Here is a 16,802-nt window from a genome sequence, read left to right on the forward strand (position 1 = left end):
ACCATCGAACTAAACCAGTATACTTTAATAAACTCGTCAGATATAAAAAAGTTTTCCTACATTTCTCTCTTGGTTAATAATGGTATCAAGGAATACAATCAATTGATTGATGCAAATGGTGATTACATTGATTTTGATAAGCTTGTGACCGAAAATAATATTGAACCTAATAACCAGCTCTTCGTAGAGTATATTAAACTGAAATCCGCCATTCCGGTTGAATGGGAATGCAGCATCACACCAGCTAACGATATAATAAACACATTGCAAACGCTAAAAGAATACATTCTGCTTACGAATAGCTACGAGTATTTTCGGAAAAAAAGGGACAACTATCAGCAAGGTCCAGAAAAACTGTAATAAAGAACTTAGTTGCTGCAAGCCCCAACAACTTTGGAACGAATTATATTGCGCAACAATGGATACAAAGCTTCGTTCTTTTCAAATAAAACTTAACTTGAGGGCAATAGCTATAAATCAGGCGCTTTATGCATTTTGAATCTCTGAGACTGAGCTTTGGGGGTTCTACGAAAATAGTGTTGAAACTTCGCTACATGTATTTGTACATTGGAAACAAACCCTTCTTTACGGGGAAAATGTTGTAAACTGATTGGCTGAGCGCTTGAGATGGCCTCACAGCCTTTGAGTAAACAACCTACCTTTTGGTATTTCTGAGTGATCTGCTTTCTTAAACATGTGAACTGTTTACTTCTTATTGTCCGATTTACGATTTGTAAGGCCAAATATTCAAAATGTAAACCTTGTGTGCAGAGATGTTTGAACTGATGGTAAATTGTATTGAAATGTCTGAAAGAATAAAAGCGATTAGATTAGGCAAGAGGAAAGATCACCACAAGTGGGATGTTTGCTTACCTTGCCCGGTGTTTTGATAACGTCGGTATTGATTACTAATTTACCTTTCCATTTTGTACATATTTTTCTTTGCGCCTCTGTCTATGATGGTATTGTTGTTTTATGCCAATAAAAACATGTGAACGTTATGACGAATGTTTGATAATTATTTTCCAAAAAACCTTCGCATATTTAACAATTCAGAGTTCTCGTTAAGCTTACTAGACATAAAACATGCCTTGTTTATTTAACTCAGGCTTTGACCAACTAAAAGAATTGAGCATGTCCTTCAATACACAAAACACGTTACTTAGACTAAAGCATGTTATAGCAACCAAGTAAACGAAATAAATTAAGGAACAGAACCTAACTCTAGAAGAGCAACTAAAGCACTGTAACATGAGTTAAATGAAAGTAAAAGAGCTGAAAGTAGTAGAGGTCCAGGTTTAGGCCTATTGTGAAAACGTCTGTGCTGAATCGGCCTCACAGCGCTCCGTATATCTTCCATGCTTCAACGATCTAAATTGCTCTATTCGAAAACGATTCACTGACAACCCTTCATTTTTTGATAAACCCTTCCTCGAAACAAACCAATCAAGATGAGATTGGGTGCTTATATTCTTTGGATAATCTCAACAGCGAAGTAAGCCTGTGGCAATCTGCTTTGAGCTCTGAAGTCAACAGCAAATGTTTGCAGGAGCATCTTTCGAGCGCTCAAGATTAACCAAGCGAGCGCAACACTATCCAAATCATTACGGAGTTACCCACACAGAGTCTTTTTCGTGCATGAAACGAGTCAAGACATGGTTACGCTCAGCGATGACTTTCGATTTCTCTGACCTCTCAGACTTGTGTGGACTTCATTACCATCGTGAATGGATCAGTGAGGAGAAGATCAGTTGAGTTGTAGCGAGCCTAGCTGACGGGAAGCGACGAACTTACTTCTTTTAATCGTGGTGTTATTTGCTAATGGCGTTGTAAATATTTGTTATGCTTTAAATAAAAAAATTCTTTGGAAAAGTGGATTTTATATTGTTAAAAGCTAGCGACTTAACTTTTAAATTATTAAGTTAGTTTGCCAACTAAGCATTTTTTCGTTATTTTCTCGGATAAGCGGCGCCCCAAACAAAGTATCGTTAATCGCTTAAAGTGAAAATATTGCCCCCACAGAAAGAATTTTGGGGCTGGCTACGCCACTGAGCATGAGGCATTATTTACAACACTAACAAAGCTCTTCAAAAATACATAAAGTTATCCTTTAAAAGCTCTTTGAGGTTGTAATACTTGTTGTTGTTCAGTCATTTTATTGGGTTTTGATATTATGCGGTAAGCTAGGCTAAGTTCAAAATGATGATTCTGTAGGAATGTAGGTGGTATGCACAGTGAATGATGCTGTAGAATTGGTGCGAGGCTACGACTTATTTTTGCATCATGAACATCATCAGGTGCAGGGTGCGAATATCATAACGACGAGAGCACAGAACAGGACAAGTTAACGATTCGTTAAAAAGCAACTTAACTCATAACGAATAGCGGCAGTGGTGGTGAAATTATTCACATAAGTTACTTCATCAGAAGTATTGTTACTCCCGAAAAAAATCTTTTCTATTGCAAATAGAAGTATTGCTGTTCAAAACTATTCAAGTATGAAGTATAACGTAGCCCATTTTAAACTACTCAAGTAAGTAGTTTGAGAAGTTGTTATCGATCTAAAGTGTGAGGTTGTGAAAACATAAATACCAAGAGTTTGCTGAAAGCAACACAACTGCGAAGAAATGCATAATGTTATGAAAGCTAAAAAGTTTCAAACATAGTTTTGTCCTTCGTCATAACATTGTTACGTGAAATACGCGAAAATCAAAGTTGACTTTTGAAAACAGTGACTCCTTTTTACTTCAGCATTTGGTAACCTACTCAAATACGTTGCTTCAGACTAAAAACTACTTAAGTAAATGTAGAAGTACCCATGAACAAAATTACTTTTAAAAAGTGAGTAGTCGAAGTAGAAGAAATCTACTTAAGTAAAACTACTTCGTTACCACTGAATAGTGGATAGAATAGAGATTATATTTATGAAGCACAGATAAAGGCCCCAGCTTCGAACCTGGTTTTATTGCATTTATTTTATTCATTGCATTCATAGAAATATTATATTTTACAGTGCAAAAATAAGATGTTTGTTGGACCGCTATTTGTTCTTGAGAGCGAGAGCAATGGGTACACGTCGATCGAAATTGCGTTTTGACGTCGTTCCAGCATGGCTAGTCTTCAAGGAAGATTGATATTATTATAGTGCATGCTTTCCGAATGCCGTAAAGTAGCGGTATTCCGCAGTCAGCCTAGTTTTTATTAATTCACAGATGTTATTATCGACTAGGCCTATCAAGGCTTTCATCGTTTTTTTTGTTTTATCGAACTTCATCTCAAAGGGCCAGACTGGAAAATAGGGCAGGTTTCGACAATAAAGCGTGCGTGAAAACACGCAAATTTTGGCGTGATAGCGTGCACCAAAGCCTCAATTTTTGTTTATCATAAATCTGTGTGAAGATAAAAAATCAAGGTGCACGTTATGACAGCATGAATGTCGTGTTTGAAGCTGCCACACTTTCCACTATGGTCAAAAGATAGGCTATAACTTTTCAAACAACAGTCTAAAATTTCTAAAACGGTATTACTCACCTGTTCAACCCAGTGTTGCCAAAAAAAGACACTATCTTTTGCTCGATATCTGATAAACCGATATATCACATAACAAGCTTGGTAAACCAGCTAAAACCTGCTCAACTTAAAGCAATATCAATCATGACTTGATCATGTATCCCTAATGTATAATCACGTGAGGCCTTTATGCCATCACAACCAAAATTTTCTGTTCTTTTTCATCCACTCACAGCAATAAGCACAGCTTACCAATGTGTAAAAAATGGTGGAAATGTAAGAGCGGCACAACGTTTTTGTTGTTGTGTACTGTAGTTGTAAATTCTATGTAGTGACTTGCAGTTCCAGTTTGTCCCCTAAACACATTATGCCTACGTTTATTTGAACTATAAGCATAAAACGAATGTCTTAGTTTAGTGTGAGCAAGCGTTATTTGTCAAAGAAGCAATCAAAAATTAATTCAAGAACAAGGCAATTTCAAAATATATATTGTAGCTAAAATATGCAAATATAGCTCATTGTGCAAAAAGGTTTAAAGGGAATCACTCTTTACTTGTTGATATGATTTTACGTAGTTATATTCAAAAGTAACTACATACGGGAAAAAAACATTTGACGTTATTGAATAAATTGTATGTTTGAAGCAAGTTTTTGTTTAAATTGTGTATTTAGATATTGAACTCGACAAAACTGAACAGCTTTTTTGCATCAGTTTTCCGATAATCTAATTGCCTAGCATTGACAGAAGGTTGGTTGGGTTATCTTTCTTTGGCAAAATAGGTATTTTTAAATTTTTTTTTTTGATATTGTTTTAAAGCTGATTAACAAACTTTCAAAGATCTCCAAGGTTTATTTTGCAATGTTTCTAATGCCACACTTTATGGTTGCGCTTCAGTTGTCAAACTTGTTGGTCAAACACTGAAGAAATTGAATGAATAAAGTCACAAATTTGTCTTGGTTAGACTGGATATTTCAAAGTTTTTTTACACAGTTAAAAGTTGCTTGCAACTCTCAAATTGAATCAATTGATTTAAACATTAAAAAGTTCTTTAATTTCTCATTTTTTGTAAATTATTTTTGGTCATATATTTATTCATTATTTTATATCTGCGAATAAGTGTCGCATTTCTAACTTTCCTCATTCCGTGAATTAGTGTTGTGTTCTGACTGGCTAGTCTAGAATTGTTAAGTACAGTCGACTTTGCTTTATCCGGCCATTTTGGTCACAGCTGAACTTAATCGAATTAAGCAGAGATATGAGCTTGTTTGAATAAATGGAAGACTTGTGTTAAGGGGCTAATATGTCTTTTTAACATATATACAGTAAAAGTGTGGATGGCTACCCAACACTTATGCAATGAAAATTTCTAGAAATGAAACCCTTAGAATGATTTATGTGCAATAAAAAGATTAAGCTAAAAAAAGCCTTAAGTGTAAAAGCCTTGTTTATTTCAAATTGAACTGAAAAATATGTAGCTTTGTGGAACAGAACAGGCAAAGAAGTTGGCTTCTCTAGTTTTTTATAATTCAGCTGCAAATTGCAATATAATTTTATTGCTACACCACAATTGCTCAAAATGCATGGATATCATAATCCGAAATAAACGTAGTTTGTAATTATACAAAAGAATTATATGTGTGATTAATGATTGCAATTTTGGGCCAAATTTTAAAACCCGGGTTTCGGGTATGTGGCAGCAAATAACCGGGTAAACCAGTTTTTTTGGGTTTCGAATAAATGTGATTTTTTTTCTCTCAATAATGAACTCGATATGTACTATAAAAGACCGTGTGTTTTGGTTCAGTTTGTTTCGATAAAGCACACTTTTTCACTGATTTTCGTAATGAATGAGGTTCTATAATCAAGTTTCAAAGTTTGTTCGCCTGTCTATAATGGAATAGAAATGAACTGCTTGAAGTTTTGGCGCTTGTATGCCTGTTTCTCCGCACTCCCACTTTGCGCTTATGTCATGCGCCGGCGTCCTTTGTCAAGGTGCTGCGTGTGCCTCTGTGTTAATATCCTGTCACACAAGCAAGGATTGAAAGTATGGACAACGAGCGAACATTAATTGCGTGTATGCGCAAAGTGCCAACGAGCGTGTGCGACGTAAGTGCAGAGTGAGAATGCGGGGGAACAGGCACAGAAGCCCCGAAGTTTTTTTCTTTCGCAACAATCGTATTGCGATGAATGACGAAGCAGTAAGCAAATAATGAACAGTATGAATAGCATTCAACAAATCGCACATTAAAACATTTTGTAATCTTTTCCTAAAAAACCTGGGTTTCCATTTTTTTACCACCCGGGTATCGGGTTGAAAAAATAGCAAAAAAACAGGTTTTGGGTTCGGGTAAACCCGGGTTGCAAATACTATGTGTGATGTTTACTTTGATTCATTCTTGAGACCTTGCCCAAACAAAGTGCTTGTCTCGATTATCTGGTAACTGGATGAAGTGCAGTAAACTGTATTCTTTATTGTATGCTTATGTAACATCTCTATAGACACTAAGTAGCATCACTACCACACTTAATGGCACTTTTATTGTACATTAACATGTTGACTTGCCTTAGGTCATTCTGTTGTAATCTTTTTGACTTGTTTCGCTTTAGATTAATCTGTACTGTATAAACATCATCCATACTAATTCCACAATGGAAGGTGTCTTGGAACCATCACTTTATACAGTAAAGGCTATACTAATTTTGGATAATGATGGAGAAAGGCTTTTAGCCAAATATTATGATGATACATACCCTACCGTACGTGAACAGAAAGCCTTTGAAAAGAACTTATTCAACAAAACTCATAAATCAGATTCTGAGATTGCTTTGCTGGAAGGTTTGACAGTTGTTTATAAAGGAAATGTGGATTTGTTTTTCTACGTCATTGGAAGTGCTCATGAAAATGAACTCATGTTGATGTCTGTGCTAACGTGCGTCTATGATTCCGTTAATCTTCTTCTTCGGAAGAATGTTGAGAAGCGAATTTTGCTTCGAAATATCGACAGTGTCTTCCTTATTATTGATGAAATTGTTGACGGTGGAGTTATCATGCAAGTTGATGGATGCAACGTGCTAGATCAAATAGCAACAAGAGGTGATGACATACCATTGACAGAGCAAACCATATCCCAAGTTCTGCAGTCAGCTAAAGATCAAATCAAATGGTCCTTGTTGAAATAAAATGCTGATAAACTAATGAACTTGGTTTATATTATCTGCTGTGCATAGTGTTTTGCATCTACAGATGGTTTCAGGTTAACTTACATATTTTATATAATGTTGCGTTGGTGCCTGTGTGAAACTTTTCCAGATAATATTTTAGTGGAAAATTTTAGAGGTATTTGCTCGTTTTATTATGGAAACAGAAAAAATAAACTGTTGCTGCAGTTGTAAATATGGTCATCAACAACTAAAATTGGGAACTTAAATATGATCTCTGTTTCATCATATCCTGTTGCACCTATTCTGCGTTATGTATATTGTGCAATACTTTTATCCACTTGGGTTCCTACTACATATCACTACTAGATAGGAATACTGGATTGTGTTGTAAATTGAAAAATGTGTCTGGATAAAATTTATTGTTGTCACAAAATCTGAAATTTTGCTTTGAAGTTAATTTCTGTTCTATAGTGGCTTGTTATATTTGCCGTAAAAGCTCACTTTGATGTTTAGCTAATTGAAAATATCATAATGTCTATTCAAGTATCAATGTGAAAAACTGATATACAGTATATCATAAGGTTAGATTTATAGTAATAAAGGATAAGAACTTATATACCAATAATGTATGATGATCTGGTTTTATCAGACGTCCATATGAACAAAGCGGCACAGGACTCAAATGACATTCAATTCACTCGATTTAAATTTTCTACAAAACGTAATGAAACTTGGGACATTCAGACGAAGGCTACATATGTAGAAGAGAACATTATTTATGATGAAGACGGGGACTTGGTCATAAAAAACAAAAAGAAAAATGATGACTGTGATGTAATTGGAATCTACCACAGAATGTCAACTTCACTCGACCTGGTTGGTTTGCAGCTGTGGCGAGGTTCATTGTTAATGTGCGACTATGCCATACACAATGCAGAAATGTTTAGGGACAAGAATATTCTTGAACTAGGTGCGGGAGTTGGGTTAACTGGGATCTTGTTGGGGCAATATGCAGCTAGTATTCTTTGCACTGACTTTAATGATGGAGTTATTGAAATGTGTAAGAAGAACATGCAAAACAATCGTCGCTTTTTTAACAGTAATTCTAGCTTTTCATGTCAAAAACTGGACTGGTTTAAATGGCATAAAGAGGAATTGCAAGCTTTGTGCCCTAATGGAACTGACATAATAATTGCGTGTGATTGTATTTACAGTGACTCTTTGACAGATGCCTTGTTCAAAACTATTTATTGTCTTTTAAAGCACTGCAGCTCAATGGGAAAAATGGAAGCGTATTTACCACTTGAAAAACGATTAAATTTCACCCTCGATGATCTTGAAGTTACTTGTCATGAATACGATTACTTCAGAAAATGCCTTGATGCCTTGGCAGCAAAAAATTTGAATGTCGAAATTGTTGAAATTGATTGCCTTCCACAATATTTTGAATATGACAGAGTAAAACAACTGGAGTTATGGCGAATAAAATGCATTTAGTTCTTGCAATTTGCCGGTTTTGGCATGTTTTTGGAATTTCTATTTGCAGCATAAAGTGACCTTTTGTAGACTTCCGTTTGAATTCGTTTCTCCACCCCTTTCAAAGTTTTCAAATCCATTGGCTGTTTAAAATGTTTCAGGAAAGATAAGCTAAAACGAACTGTCACTTTCTGCTCTGATGTTCCACAGTACCGGTAGAATAAATACGTGAGAATTTGTATCAAAACGCACTTTGTGCGATGCGATTACCCTTCCACCCCCCATATTGGGTTGAGTTCACTTTTGAATTTTGCTTGTATTTAGCATTTGTTAACTTCAACTTTTGTTTTACCATGTATGCCCCAGTTACAATCGTTTACATTATTTAAAATTAAATGAAGAATAGGAAGAATCACGGTTATCTAAAAAGGGGACAAACAGCCAAAACGAAAATAAAAAACGTATTTGGAAAAAAAAGGGTCATCCCCAAAGTGGAAAACATGTTGTCAACAAATGATGTCAAAGCTATGGGTGTGTAGTCTCCTCAGTTTAGTTTTTTCTTGAAGCCAGATACGCTTGGTATGCCTTACGGCAGCATTTGGTGCAACATTGCATTAAGTTTTGTCAGACCCTTTAATCGCAAAAATCAATTCTTAAAAGGTTGAAAGCTGACATTACAATGGTTATGACAATACGATAAAACTAACAACTTCATATTTACAGTGTACGGATAGGCTATAACAACAACGTTTAATATAGGGGAATGTTGAAACATTCCACAGTGAAAAAGCTTTTAGATTAAAAATTTCCTTGCATAACACTTTCGCGTGTATGCAGTAGAGCGCAGGAATGCGACTTATTGCCGCTTTTGGCTTTCACAAAAACTTTAATCGAAATATTATTTTAACAAATAAGATTTGCAAATTTAGATTTATGGATCAGCCCAACAACGCAACTACACTAATAAAAAGTTCATGCTGAAAATGTTTAAGTTATATTACAAAAACAAGCTCAACTAACATCAGAAAATTCTAGCTTAGGCCTATGTTAATTTTATAAACTGGTGAAAGAATTATGAGAAATTGTTTGTACTTGCAGACTTTTCTATCCGAGTCGACACTCTTTGAAGCCAGTTCACTTCACTCCTAAACCAGAGGGAAGCGTTCCTGTAGTGTATAATAAAGGCTTATGGCTATAATATCACACTTTTAAGCCCTACTCTACTTACGCACATCGCAATGTTCTTGCATTAAGTTAATCAGAAAGTTTTAATCTACATTGTATGCTGCATTGTCTGTTTTTAGTAGTCAAAAATTAGCAAAAAAGAATAAAAGAGTTTTGGCATTCAAGGCCAGGCCCTTTCAACTGAGAGCGATTAGCCTTTCTAGGTTTTCTGTCACGATTTCATAGAAGAAATTGGTAGGTTGTATACCGCCATGACCTCCAGACAGCCTGTGCCGACTTCTGAGCTTGTACAACCAAACACGCACTGGTTCAAAATTTGTGGGCCTCCATCTGGGAGAGGCAAATGTAAAATCAAATTGACCTTAAATCAATGAAAAGTTGTCTGTATGTACTGTATAACAATCAAAACATTTTATGTAACGGAGCACTTTTTGAACATGTATTGCAAACTTACCACTATTTATGACGGAATTGGCGGCAATCACCTTACAACATCATTATGTGAAATCAAAATACCTCTTTACGGGCTATCGCTAACGCGCATGGGTTGGAATGGAATATAATACGACTCTGCTAATAGTACATGTTGCATAGTGTTACATGTTGCATAGTTTTATTATGCTTATTTATCACTGTTAAAAGCAAATTCTGGAGATCTCCAAGACGCTGTTGCATTTTCAAAGTCGGCCATGTAAACATACCTACAGATTGTCGTGATATGAGCTGTATAGTTACTTTGAATAACATTGCTTGAGATTTTGCAAACACACATAGCAAACTTATATCACCATCTGTGTAACCAGTGATTAACCACTTACCAATGTGTGCGACTTAGCATCAGGTTTAGAAGAAAAGGCTATAAGCATTGACACATTTTTGTGCATCACCATTTATAATTACCCAATAAAGTTGGGACAAATGATTTACTGAATCTACTATATGCATAGGCTACTAAGCTTACATAGTGAGTGCAACAACGGTATTAAAATTTGCCACGTCCAACCTATAATTATAGGATATGGTTTACCGACTGTAACCACGTGATGATGACGACTTCTTCAATAAATAATTGAGAAACCACGCCAACAAATGGTGTTGTGACCGTTACGTCACGAGTCATAGGTTGTTTTGTAAATGCTGAAATTTTATTTTGGAATCTTGCAATTCAGATGTTGACCAATTTTAAATTCTCCTTAATGACGTTAAGATAAATTACCTCGTTTGAACTGGTGTGCCATGTTAATACTGTTGTAATGTTTGCAATCTCTTCTTTACCTTTTTACTCTTTCACTTGTTACTACTGCGCAATGTAACATTCAATAAGCTTCGCCCAATAGTGTAAGCCTTTGTGTCTAATAATAAAAATTGGAACTTTATCATTTAGTAATATATATAGACAGAATTAAGCAACTAAACGGCATAGTCACGCCGTTTGAGGAATGGGAACTCATACCATCCAGTCACAAGTAAAACAAGTTATCAACCATCAATCGTCCTCGCTCATATAGTAACAATAACCGCCAGTGAAGCCGGTCTTTATGGCGAATATGGTTGTTGTGTAATACTTCATACAAGTAATACTACAATCGTTCATATTTGTCATAGTGTAAGCACGTGACAATCGTGACATAAATCTCACAAAAGAACGATTACGTGAAGCATGCCTCTGGGCCGGCAAAGTAGAGCAATCCTTTTGAAAGGCACAATCGTTTCCTCTTGTTTTGCCTACTGCAATGCGATTACTAACTGCATGTTATGTTACAGTAGAAGTCCAGGGTAGATGTTAAAGGGAGCATGTGAGGTGCAGTGGATCATCCGTAGCTGTAACGTAAATAAATACAAAATAACAATTGATTAAATTAGGAGTGAATCCGTTTTCAAACATAGGCAGAGTGCAGACGGGCAAATTGGCTATATGCAGGCAAATATAGTGCAAACAGCATCGACTACACATTCTTGGATTCATTCAACATTCAGCAGCCACAGCATATAGCCGGGTTTTAGCCTCGTCAGCCGTGTGGTTAGAATGCTGGGCTTGCAATAATGCGGCCCGTATTTCATACTCAGTGGCATTACCGTTGCAATGCCCTTGGCAGTGGTTTTTAAGGTGTTTTGAGAGAGCAGAAGAATAACGGTTTCTTAAATTAGATACTAAAATTAGAAGTTAGTCTTAAAAAGTTGTGAAATTTTCTTAGCGTTCATCAAAGTCAAACCGTAAAAAACATTTCCCTTGGGCAAGACGTTAACGACGCTAGCTTCTGTTCAGTGATCCTGCAGAAACAAGAACATTATGATAAACAGTTACAAATTCGGGCAATGCGATTCAAAACAATAAAAAAAAACAAATAAAAAATATTTGTATTAATCGGAAATGCACAACGGCGAATTCGGTAACATGGGCTCAATCGATGAGGAATTAATGCCGAGTTTAGGTCGCGTAATGACTTAACCTCAGTCAGTCCGAAGATATATAAAGGTTGTGATACCATATGAATTAATTTTATTCTTTCTTAGAACTAAAACGTTTCCACACATTGTAATTAACTTGAGGTGTATCAGACGAAGTACATTTTAAAGCTTATATTTAGAGATTAGAAACTGATAGTGAACGTTAAATAAAACAAAGTGGAAGTCATAAATAAATAGCCGATCTCCGCTTTTTCATCGCTCTTGAGTGATGAATACCGACATAAACGAAACGGCAAGGCTTCTGCCAGAAAACTCGTGTAACCAACAGTTGTACGGATCGAGTAAGCAAACTGGACCGTGTGGGCAAGTATAAAATCGATATATGTGGATAAGCTGTTTGTTTTATCAAGACGAGTAATTACTATGTTTTTACTGAACCTTGAACCTTCATATTTATTGTGTCCTAACGATTCTAAGCAAAACAAAAACGATAACTTTTTTGCCTCAGTGTAGCGTTGACAATTTGCGCAATACCGATGGTGATCAAGATGCCAAGATTGTTAATTCAAACTACCAAGTGGAAGACGAAACATCACAAAACAGCGCCGTGACAATGTTGGATCGTCCAATACTGTTTTCACCACTATATAACTAATTACAATTTTATGGTTAAGTACGTATACAATGTTATCATAATTGCATCGTTAGCAATTGTTGCATCCTTTTTTTATAGATTTTCTTTTTGGAATATGTTGATGGGAACATCTTTATTGTCTATGCCCTGGGCTTTCCAACAGGCAGGAATGGCGCAGGGAATTATAGTTCAAGTGGTTATGTGTGGACTAGCCGTTTACACTGCGTACCTTTTACTGATAGCTTCTGAAAAATTAAGTAATAAGTTCATTTTATCCAGAATTATTTTATTGTTTTAGGATGTGCAATATAACCTGTGAGTTTGCACTGGTATGGCGGCTGCTAATCACGATAAAAATATGCTACATGTTTAACGTTTTCTTTAATTAAATCACTTTTTTATCTGTTATGATTATTTGATATCATTTAAAAAATAGCGGACCCTGTCACGAAGAAAGCGCCAGAATATACGGAAATGTGTCGAAATCTTGTTGGACGTTGGGCCGAATGGCTCAATATATTGGCTTCAACTGTGATTCTAGCCAGCGCTCTGATCGTTTATTGGATTCTCATGGTGGAACTTTTATACAACGCGGTTAACTCCGTTTATTGTAAGTTACTAAGAAGCATAGAGAAAACTACACCGGACAATTTACGATAATAAATTGGTCAAGTACACGGTCTAAGATTTACTTGTATCTTGCACGTACGTAATGTTATAATTTATAGATTTCGCAGGAGGATTGAATAATATACACCACTCCAACGTTACTAATCTAACCGGTGAATTCGATAATGAGAGATGCATGGTGCAAGAAAAGACTTTTAGCTGTAAGTACGTAGGCTCTATGCAGGGTTATCAGATCGTACTTTTGCCTGAGATTTATCCCACTTTGTATCGTGAAGAACGATGTTCTAATAGCACACATTACGTTTATAGCTATGATTGCTCGTTGTGTTTTATTGGTCGATAGACTTCTCTATTGCTGAAAAACGTATGTAAAACCAGTTCATAAGCAATGATTTTATGTTCGAAAATAAAGACCTCCGTCTAGCTAGCCTATAAGCTTTAATTGATGATAACTTCCGTTCAGCACGAAATGAAGTGTTACGGCTCCTATTGGAGATAGGCCTATATTCGGCTTATATCTTACCCAATGGTCTACATAAAGTTGCGCGTGGAGTCGAGACGTTTTGAAAGCTTGCTCCAAAACTTTCGCGTTCGCCCACCCCGCTTGAAAGCACCGAGTTAAAAAAGATTGCGCTTTCACGCCTAAAACACTTAAAACGCTTCAGAATTAGATACAGAATTTTCTCATATGTGTATAGGCCTACGTAAGCTGGCAGCTTAGGCAGTACAATTTTAAAAGGTGTATACTAAGACTTTTAACGCCATATAACCCGCCAATTACAGCTTATAGGTTCTGCTAGGACGTGCATTTACTTACATCAGTTGTAATATAATTACATCAGTACATTTTGTTAGCAACAGCTTCATTGGCGAATTCTATAGAATAAAATACAGCCACCCAGTATTGATTTATATGTGGGCCACGAGTACGCCACACGTGACAGCCGAGTGTCAGCCGATCGGCTGGCCGTTGGTATATGTGTTTAAAAGTAACATTGGGCCATTCGTGGATGGCCAACCAAAACACGCGCCACAGATCCCCGCGCGCAATATCCAACTGTATGCCTTACAAACTAAGCTTCACATTACCCTCACAAAATTCTAATTTCACGACAACAGAAAATTTGCCTCTCCATAAAATCTGCTTACCCGTTTGCAATTTCTATGCCTTCATTATGAAACAAGGCTGCTAATATGACTTTACCAAATGTTAAAATAATAACAATAAGCATCTCTAATAACGCAAATAACATTTCATGTAACGCAATAACTCGTACAAAAACGTATAATCACAAAACATTTGTCAAGGTATGAAGGAAAAGCAATTTTCAGTTAAATCGTCCATATAAGGATTTAATTGCTCTCTTCGTCGTTCTCTTTCTTTTAACGTCTCTCCCACCCTCCCAATCAAAAGAATTTCGATTAACAGCTTTGACTTGATCTTTTACAATACTTACGTCCACCAGGTGTCCATAAATCAGGCTTAGTGTGTCTAAAAGGAAGAAATAAATGTTAGTAAAAAATACGTAACTGTTGAATTTTAAGCAGGCATACTTAAACTCTATAAGCTATAAAGCTTGAAGTGTTTGTGTGATGTTTCGCTCTTGTGCAAATTAGATATGAAAACTTTTTATACAGATGATCCATCTTCGTCATTGATTCCAGGGTGGAACAAAAATTTAACTGTGCCTTTACTTTTCATTCCAATTTTTTTGCCAATATTACTGTTGAAAAAGATGAGTTTCTTCGCCAAGCTTGGTGCATTAGGAGCTTTATCGGTGTTTGCGTTGATGAGTATCGTGTTCGTGAAATACGTACAATGGGGCTGGAATGCTGACTTTGCCAACACCAAAAACAAACATTACATCCCACGTATGTGCATTTCTATTGCTAAATTTTTTGTGGTGGGCTATACGTTAATACTTGGATCAATAAGCTAGGCCTATTGACTGCAAATGTTTTACAGAGATTCTCGGAAGTTTTCCATCATTATCCGGATTGCTTGGAATGGCATATTTTATTCACAACTCTGTAACCACTATTTTTAAACACAATAGAAATCAAGGAAATAATGTAAGAGAATTGTGATAGCAGCCTATTAATGCACATAAATACATTTTTTCTATCAAAAGTAATAGTTATTGGCCCATAAGTAGAGTATTACGCTATATACACGATAAGATGTAGTCTGCATAACCTTAAAGTGTTTTTTTTACAGGTACGTGATTTAAAAATAGCTTACATGCTGGTTTTGATAACTTACATGTTCATTGGCCTTGGGGTATATTTAACTTTCCCTCTGCAGAAAAGCTGTATTAAACAGGTTAGGCTTGTGTAATCGTATTAAAAATTACTAAGCTATGTGCTCTTAGCCATATTAGGTTAACAAATTAGCCTTTATTTTGAAAGAATTTTCTGGAAAATCTCCCTTGGAATGATTACCTCTCGCTGGCTGTTCAAGTTCTGTTATTTCTCCGCATGGTCACAGTTTATCCTATTGTTGCATATATTCTACGAGTACAAATTTTCGCGGCTTTAGTTGGTAACGAATATCCCGGGTATGTGAAATGTAAAAAAAGCATAGCCTATATCAGCATCAGCTTCGCCGTAAGGGACGTAATTGTTGTCCAAACAAAACCCTTGTGTGAACTAACAGCCCTAAGCAACATACCGTCTAAGTAAACTACTATTTTGTAGAAAATTTTACGTCTTTGTGTTCAACATCATTATAATGGCAGCTTGCGTACTGTGTGCCATTTTTTATCCGAACATTGGAGATATTATCAGGTGAAATCCGAAAGCATGAGAAAGTTCATTACTTTTCATTTTACCTTATAGCGTTGTTTGGGTTTATAAACTTTGAAAATGACTGTAAATCTTTTCTGCAGGTACGCTGGAGCGTTTTGTGCAATGGCATTGATGTTTATCCTGCCATGTGCCATTCATGTGATACTTTTAAGAAGGGATCAATCTTTATCCAAAGTTTCTTGTTTTATTCACTTCCTTATTGCTGTTGTTGGAGTAATCAACTTTGTGGCACAATTCACTCTTTAATCATAAATACCAACAATAACGAAAACATTTACTAAGTTAATTACCTACATATTATGTAAGGATGTGTAGCCTACGTAACCTAACTATGCAGTGTGTTACGATTTACGATAAAGATCGGTCATTTTCTACAGCTGTGTTGGATTACTAATTAACATCTTTCATTAACTGGTCATGTATTGCCATTGGTAACAAAGTTTGTTATTAGGCTTTGGAGCTGGTTAAATGCTTACACCCACGACATGTAAGTGTTACTTTAGATATTTGCCCGCCCCAGTCTGCCCATTCCTTTATAGCGAACGATGAGGCTGTTTTTATTTATTGGAATCACCTTAAGCGAAAAGGCTTTTGTCCTTTACGATTTCGCTTGTTTCTTCTAGCGCTTCGTTTTTTTTTCGCAACGAACACGACTTCATGAAATGTTTAAAATTCTTATCTTCCGATTGTAGCCACATTTTAACTACATATTAGAATAAACTCATTAAACATCACTTTTTAGATGTTTTCTAAACAAAACAACAAAATCGCGAATGTCCTAAAATCAAAAGTCTTCTAATCATGTTCAGTCAATAAAACATATTCATACTTCAGATGTGTGATAAGTTGATAACCAAATAAAAATCGACACCTATGCAATGCTTCATAGAAAGATATCCTTTCTAACCAAAGAAAATCTGACAGGAAGATTATACGTCAGCAGAGAAATGCTAACAAACAATCGTGGACATTTCTAGTATTTTGTTG

General features: G+C 35.9%; 3 protein-coding genes across 5 annotated transcripts; all 3 read left to right on the forward strand.

Annotated features, from left to right (window-relative positions):
• Positions 1–6,057: 6,057 nt before the first annotated feature.
• Positions 6,058–7,254, forward strand: LOC143461544 (coatomer subunit zeta-1-like). The gene has a single exon (XM_076959285.1). The coding sequence runs from the start codon at positions 6,161–6,163 to the stop codon at positions 6,689–6,691; it is 531 nt and encodes a 176-aa protein (XP_076815400.1). The 5' UTR covers positions 6,058–6,160; the 3' UTR covers positions 6,692–7,254.
• A 43-nt stretch (positions 7,255–7,297) lies between these two features.
• Positions 7,298–8,179, forward strand: LOC143461536 (methyltransferase-like protein 22). Its single transcript, XM_076959274.1, has one exon. It carries the CDS (start codon positions 7,298–7,300, stop codon positions 8,168–8,170), a length of 873 nt encoding a protein of 290 aa, XP_076815389.1. The 3' UTR covers positions 8,171–8,179.
• A 3,677-nt stretch (positions 8,180–11,856) lies between these two features.
• LOC143461197 (neutral amino acid transporter 9-like) lies at positions 11,857–16,646 on the forward strand. Of its 3 annotated transcripts, none has more exons than XM_076959061.1 (11): positions 11,857–12,106; positions 12,257–12,358; positions 12,477–12,634; positions 12,814–12,987; positions 13,106–13,207; positions 14,646–14,879; positions 14,974–15,080; positions 15,226–15,330; positions 15,417–15,565; positions 15,705–15,794; positions 15,896–16,646. In XM_076959061.1, the coding sequence occupies exons 1-11, from the start codon at positions 12,012–12,014 to the stop codon at positions 16,059–16,061; spliced, it is 1,482 nt and encodes a 493-aa protein (XP_076815176.1). In that variant the 5' UTR covers positions 11,857–12,011; the 3' UTR covers positions 16,062–16,646. The 3 variants fall into 3 exon arrangements, with proteins under 3 accessions (XP_076815176.1, XP_076815257.1, XP_076815339.1); XM_076959142.1 differs by having other exon boundaries at positions 14,673–14,879; XM_076959224.1 differs by having other exon boundaries at positions 11,857–12,084; positions 12,257–12,634.
• Positions 16,647–16,802: the final 156 nt, after the last annotated feature.

Source organism: Clavelina lepadiformis, chromosome 1, assembly GCF_947623445.1.
Source record: "Clavelina lepadiformis chromosome 1, kaClaLepa1.1, whole genome shotgun sequence".
Taxonomy (NCBI): Eukaryota; Metazoa; Chordata; class Ascidiacea; order Aplousobranchia; family Clavelinidae; genus Clavelina; species Clavelina lepadiformis.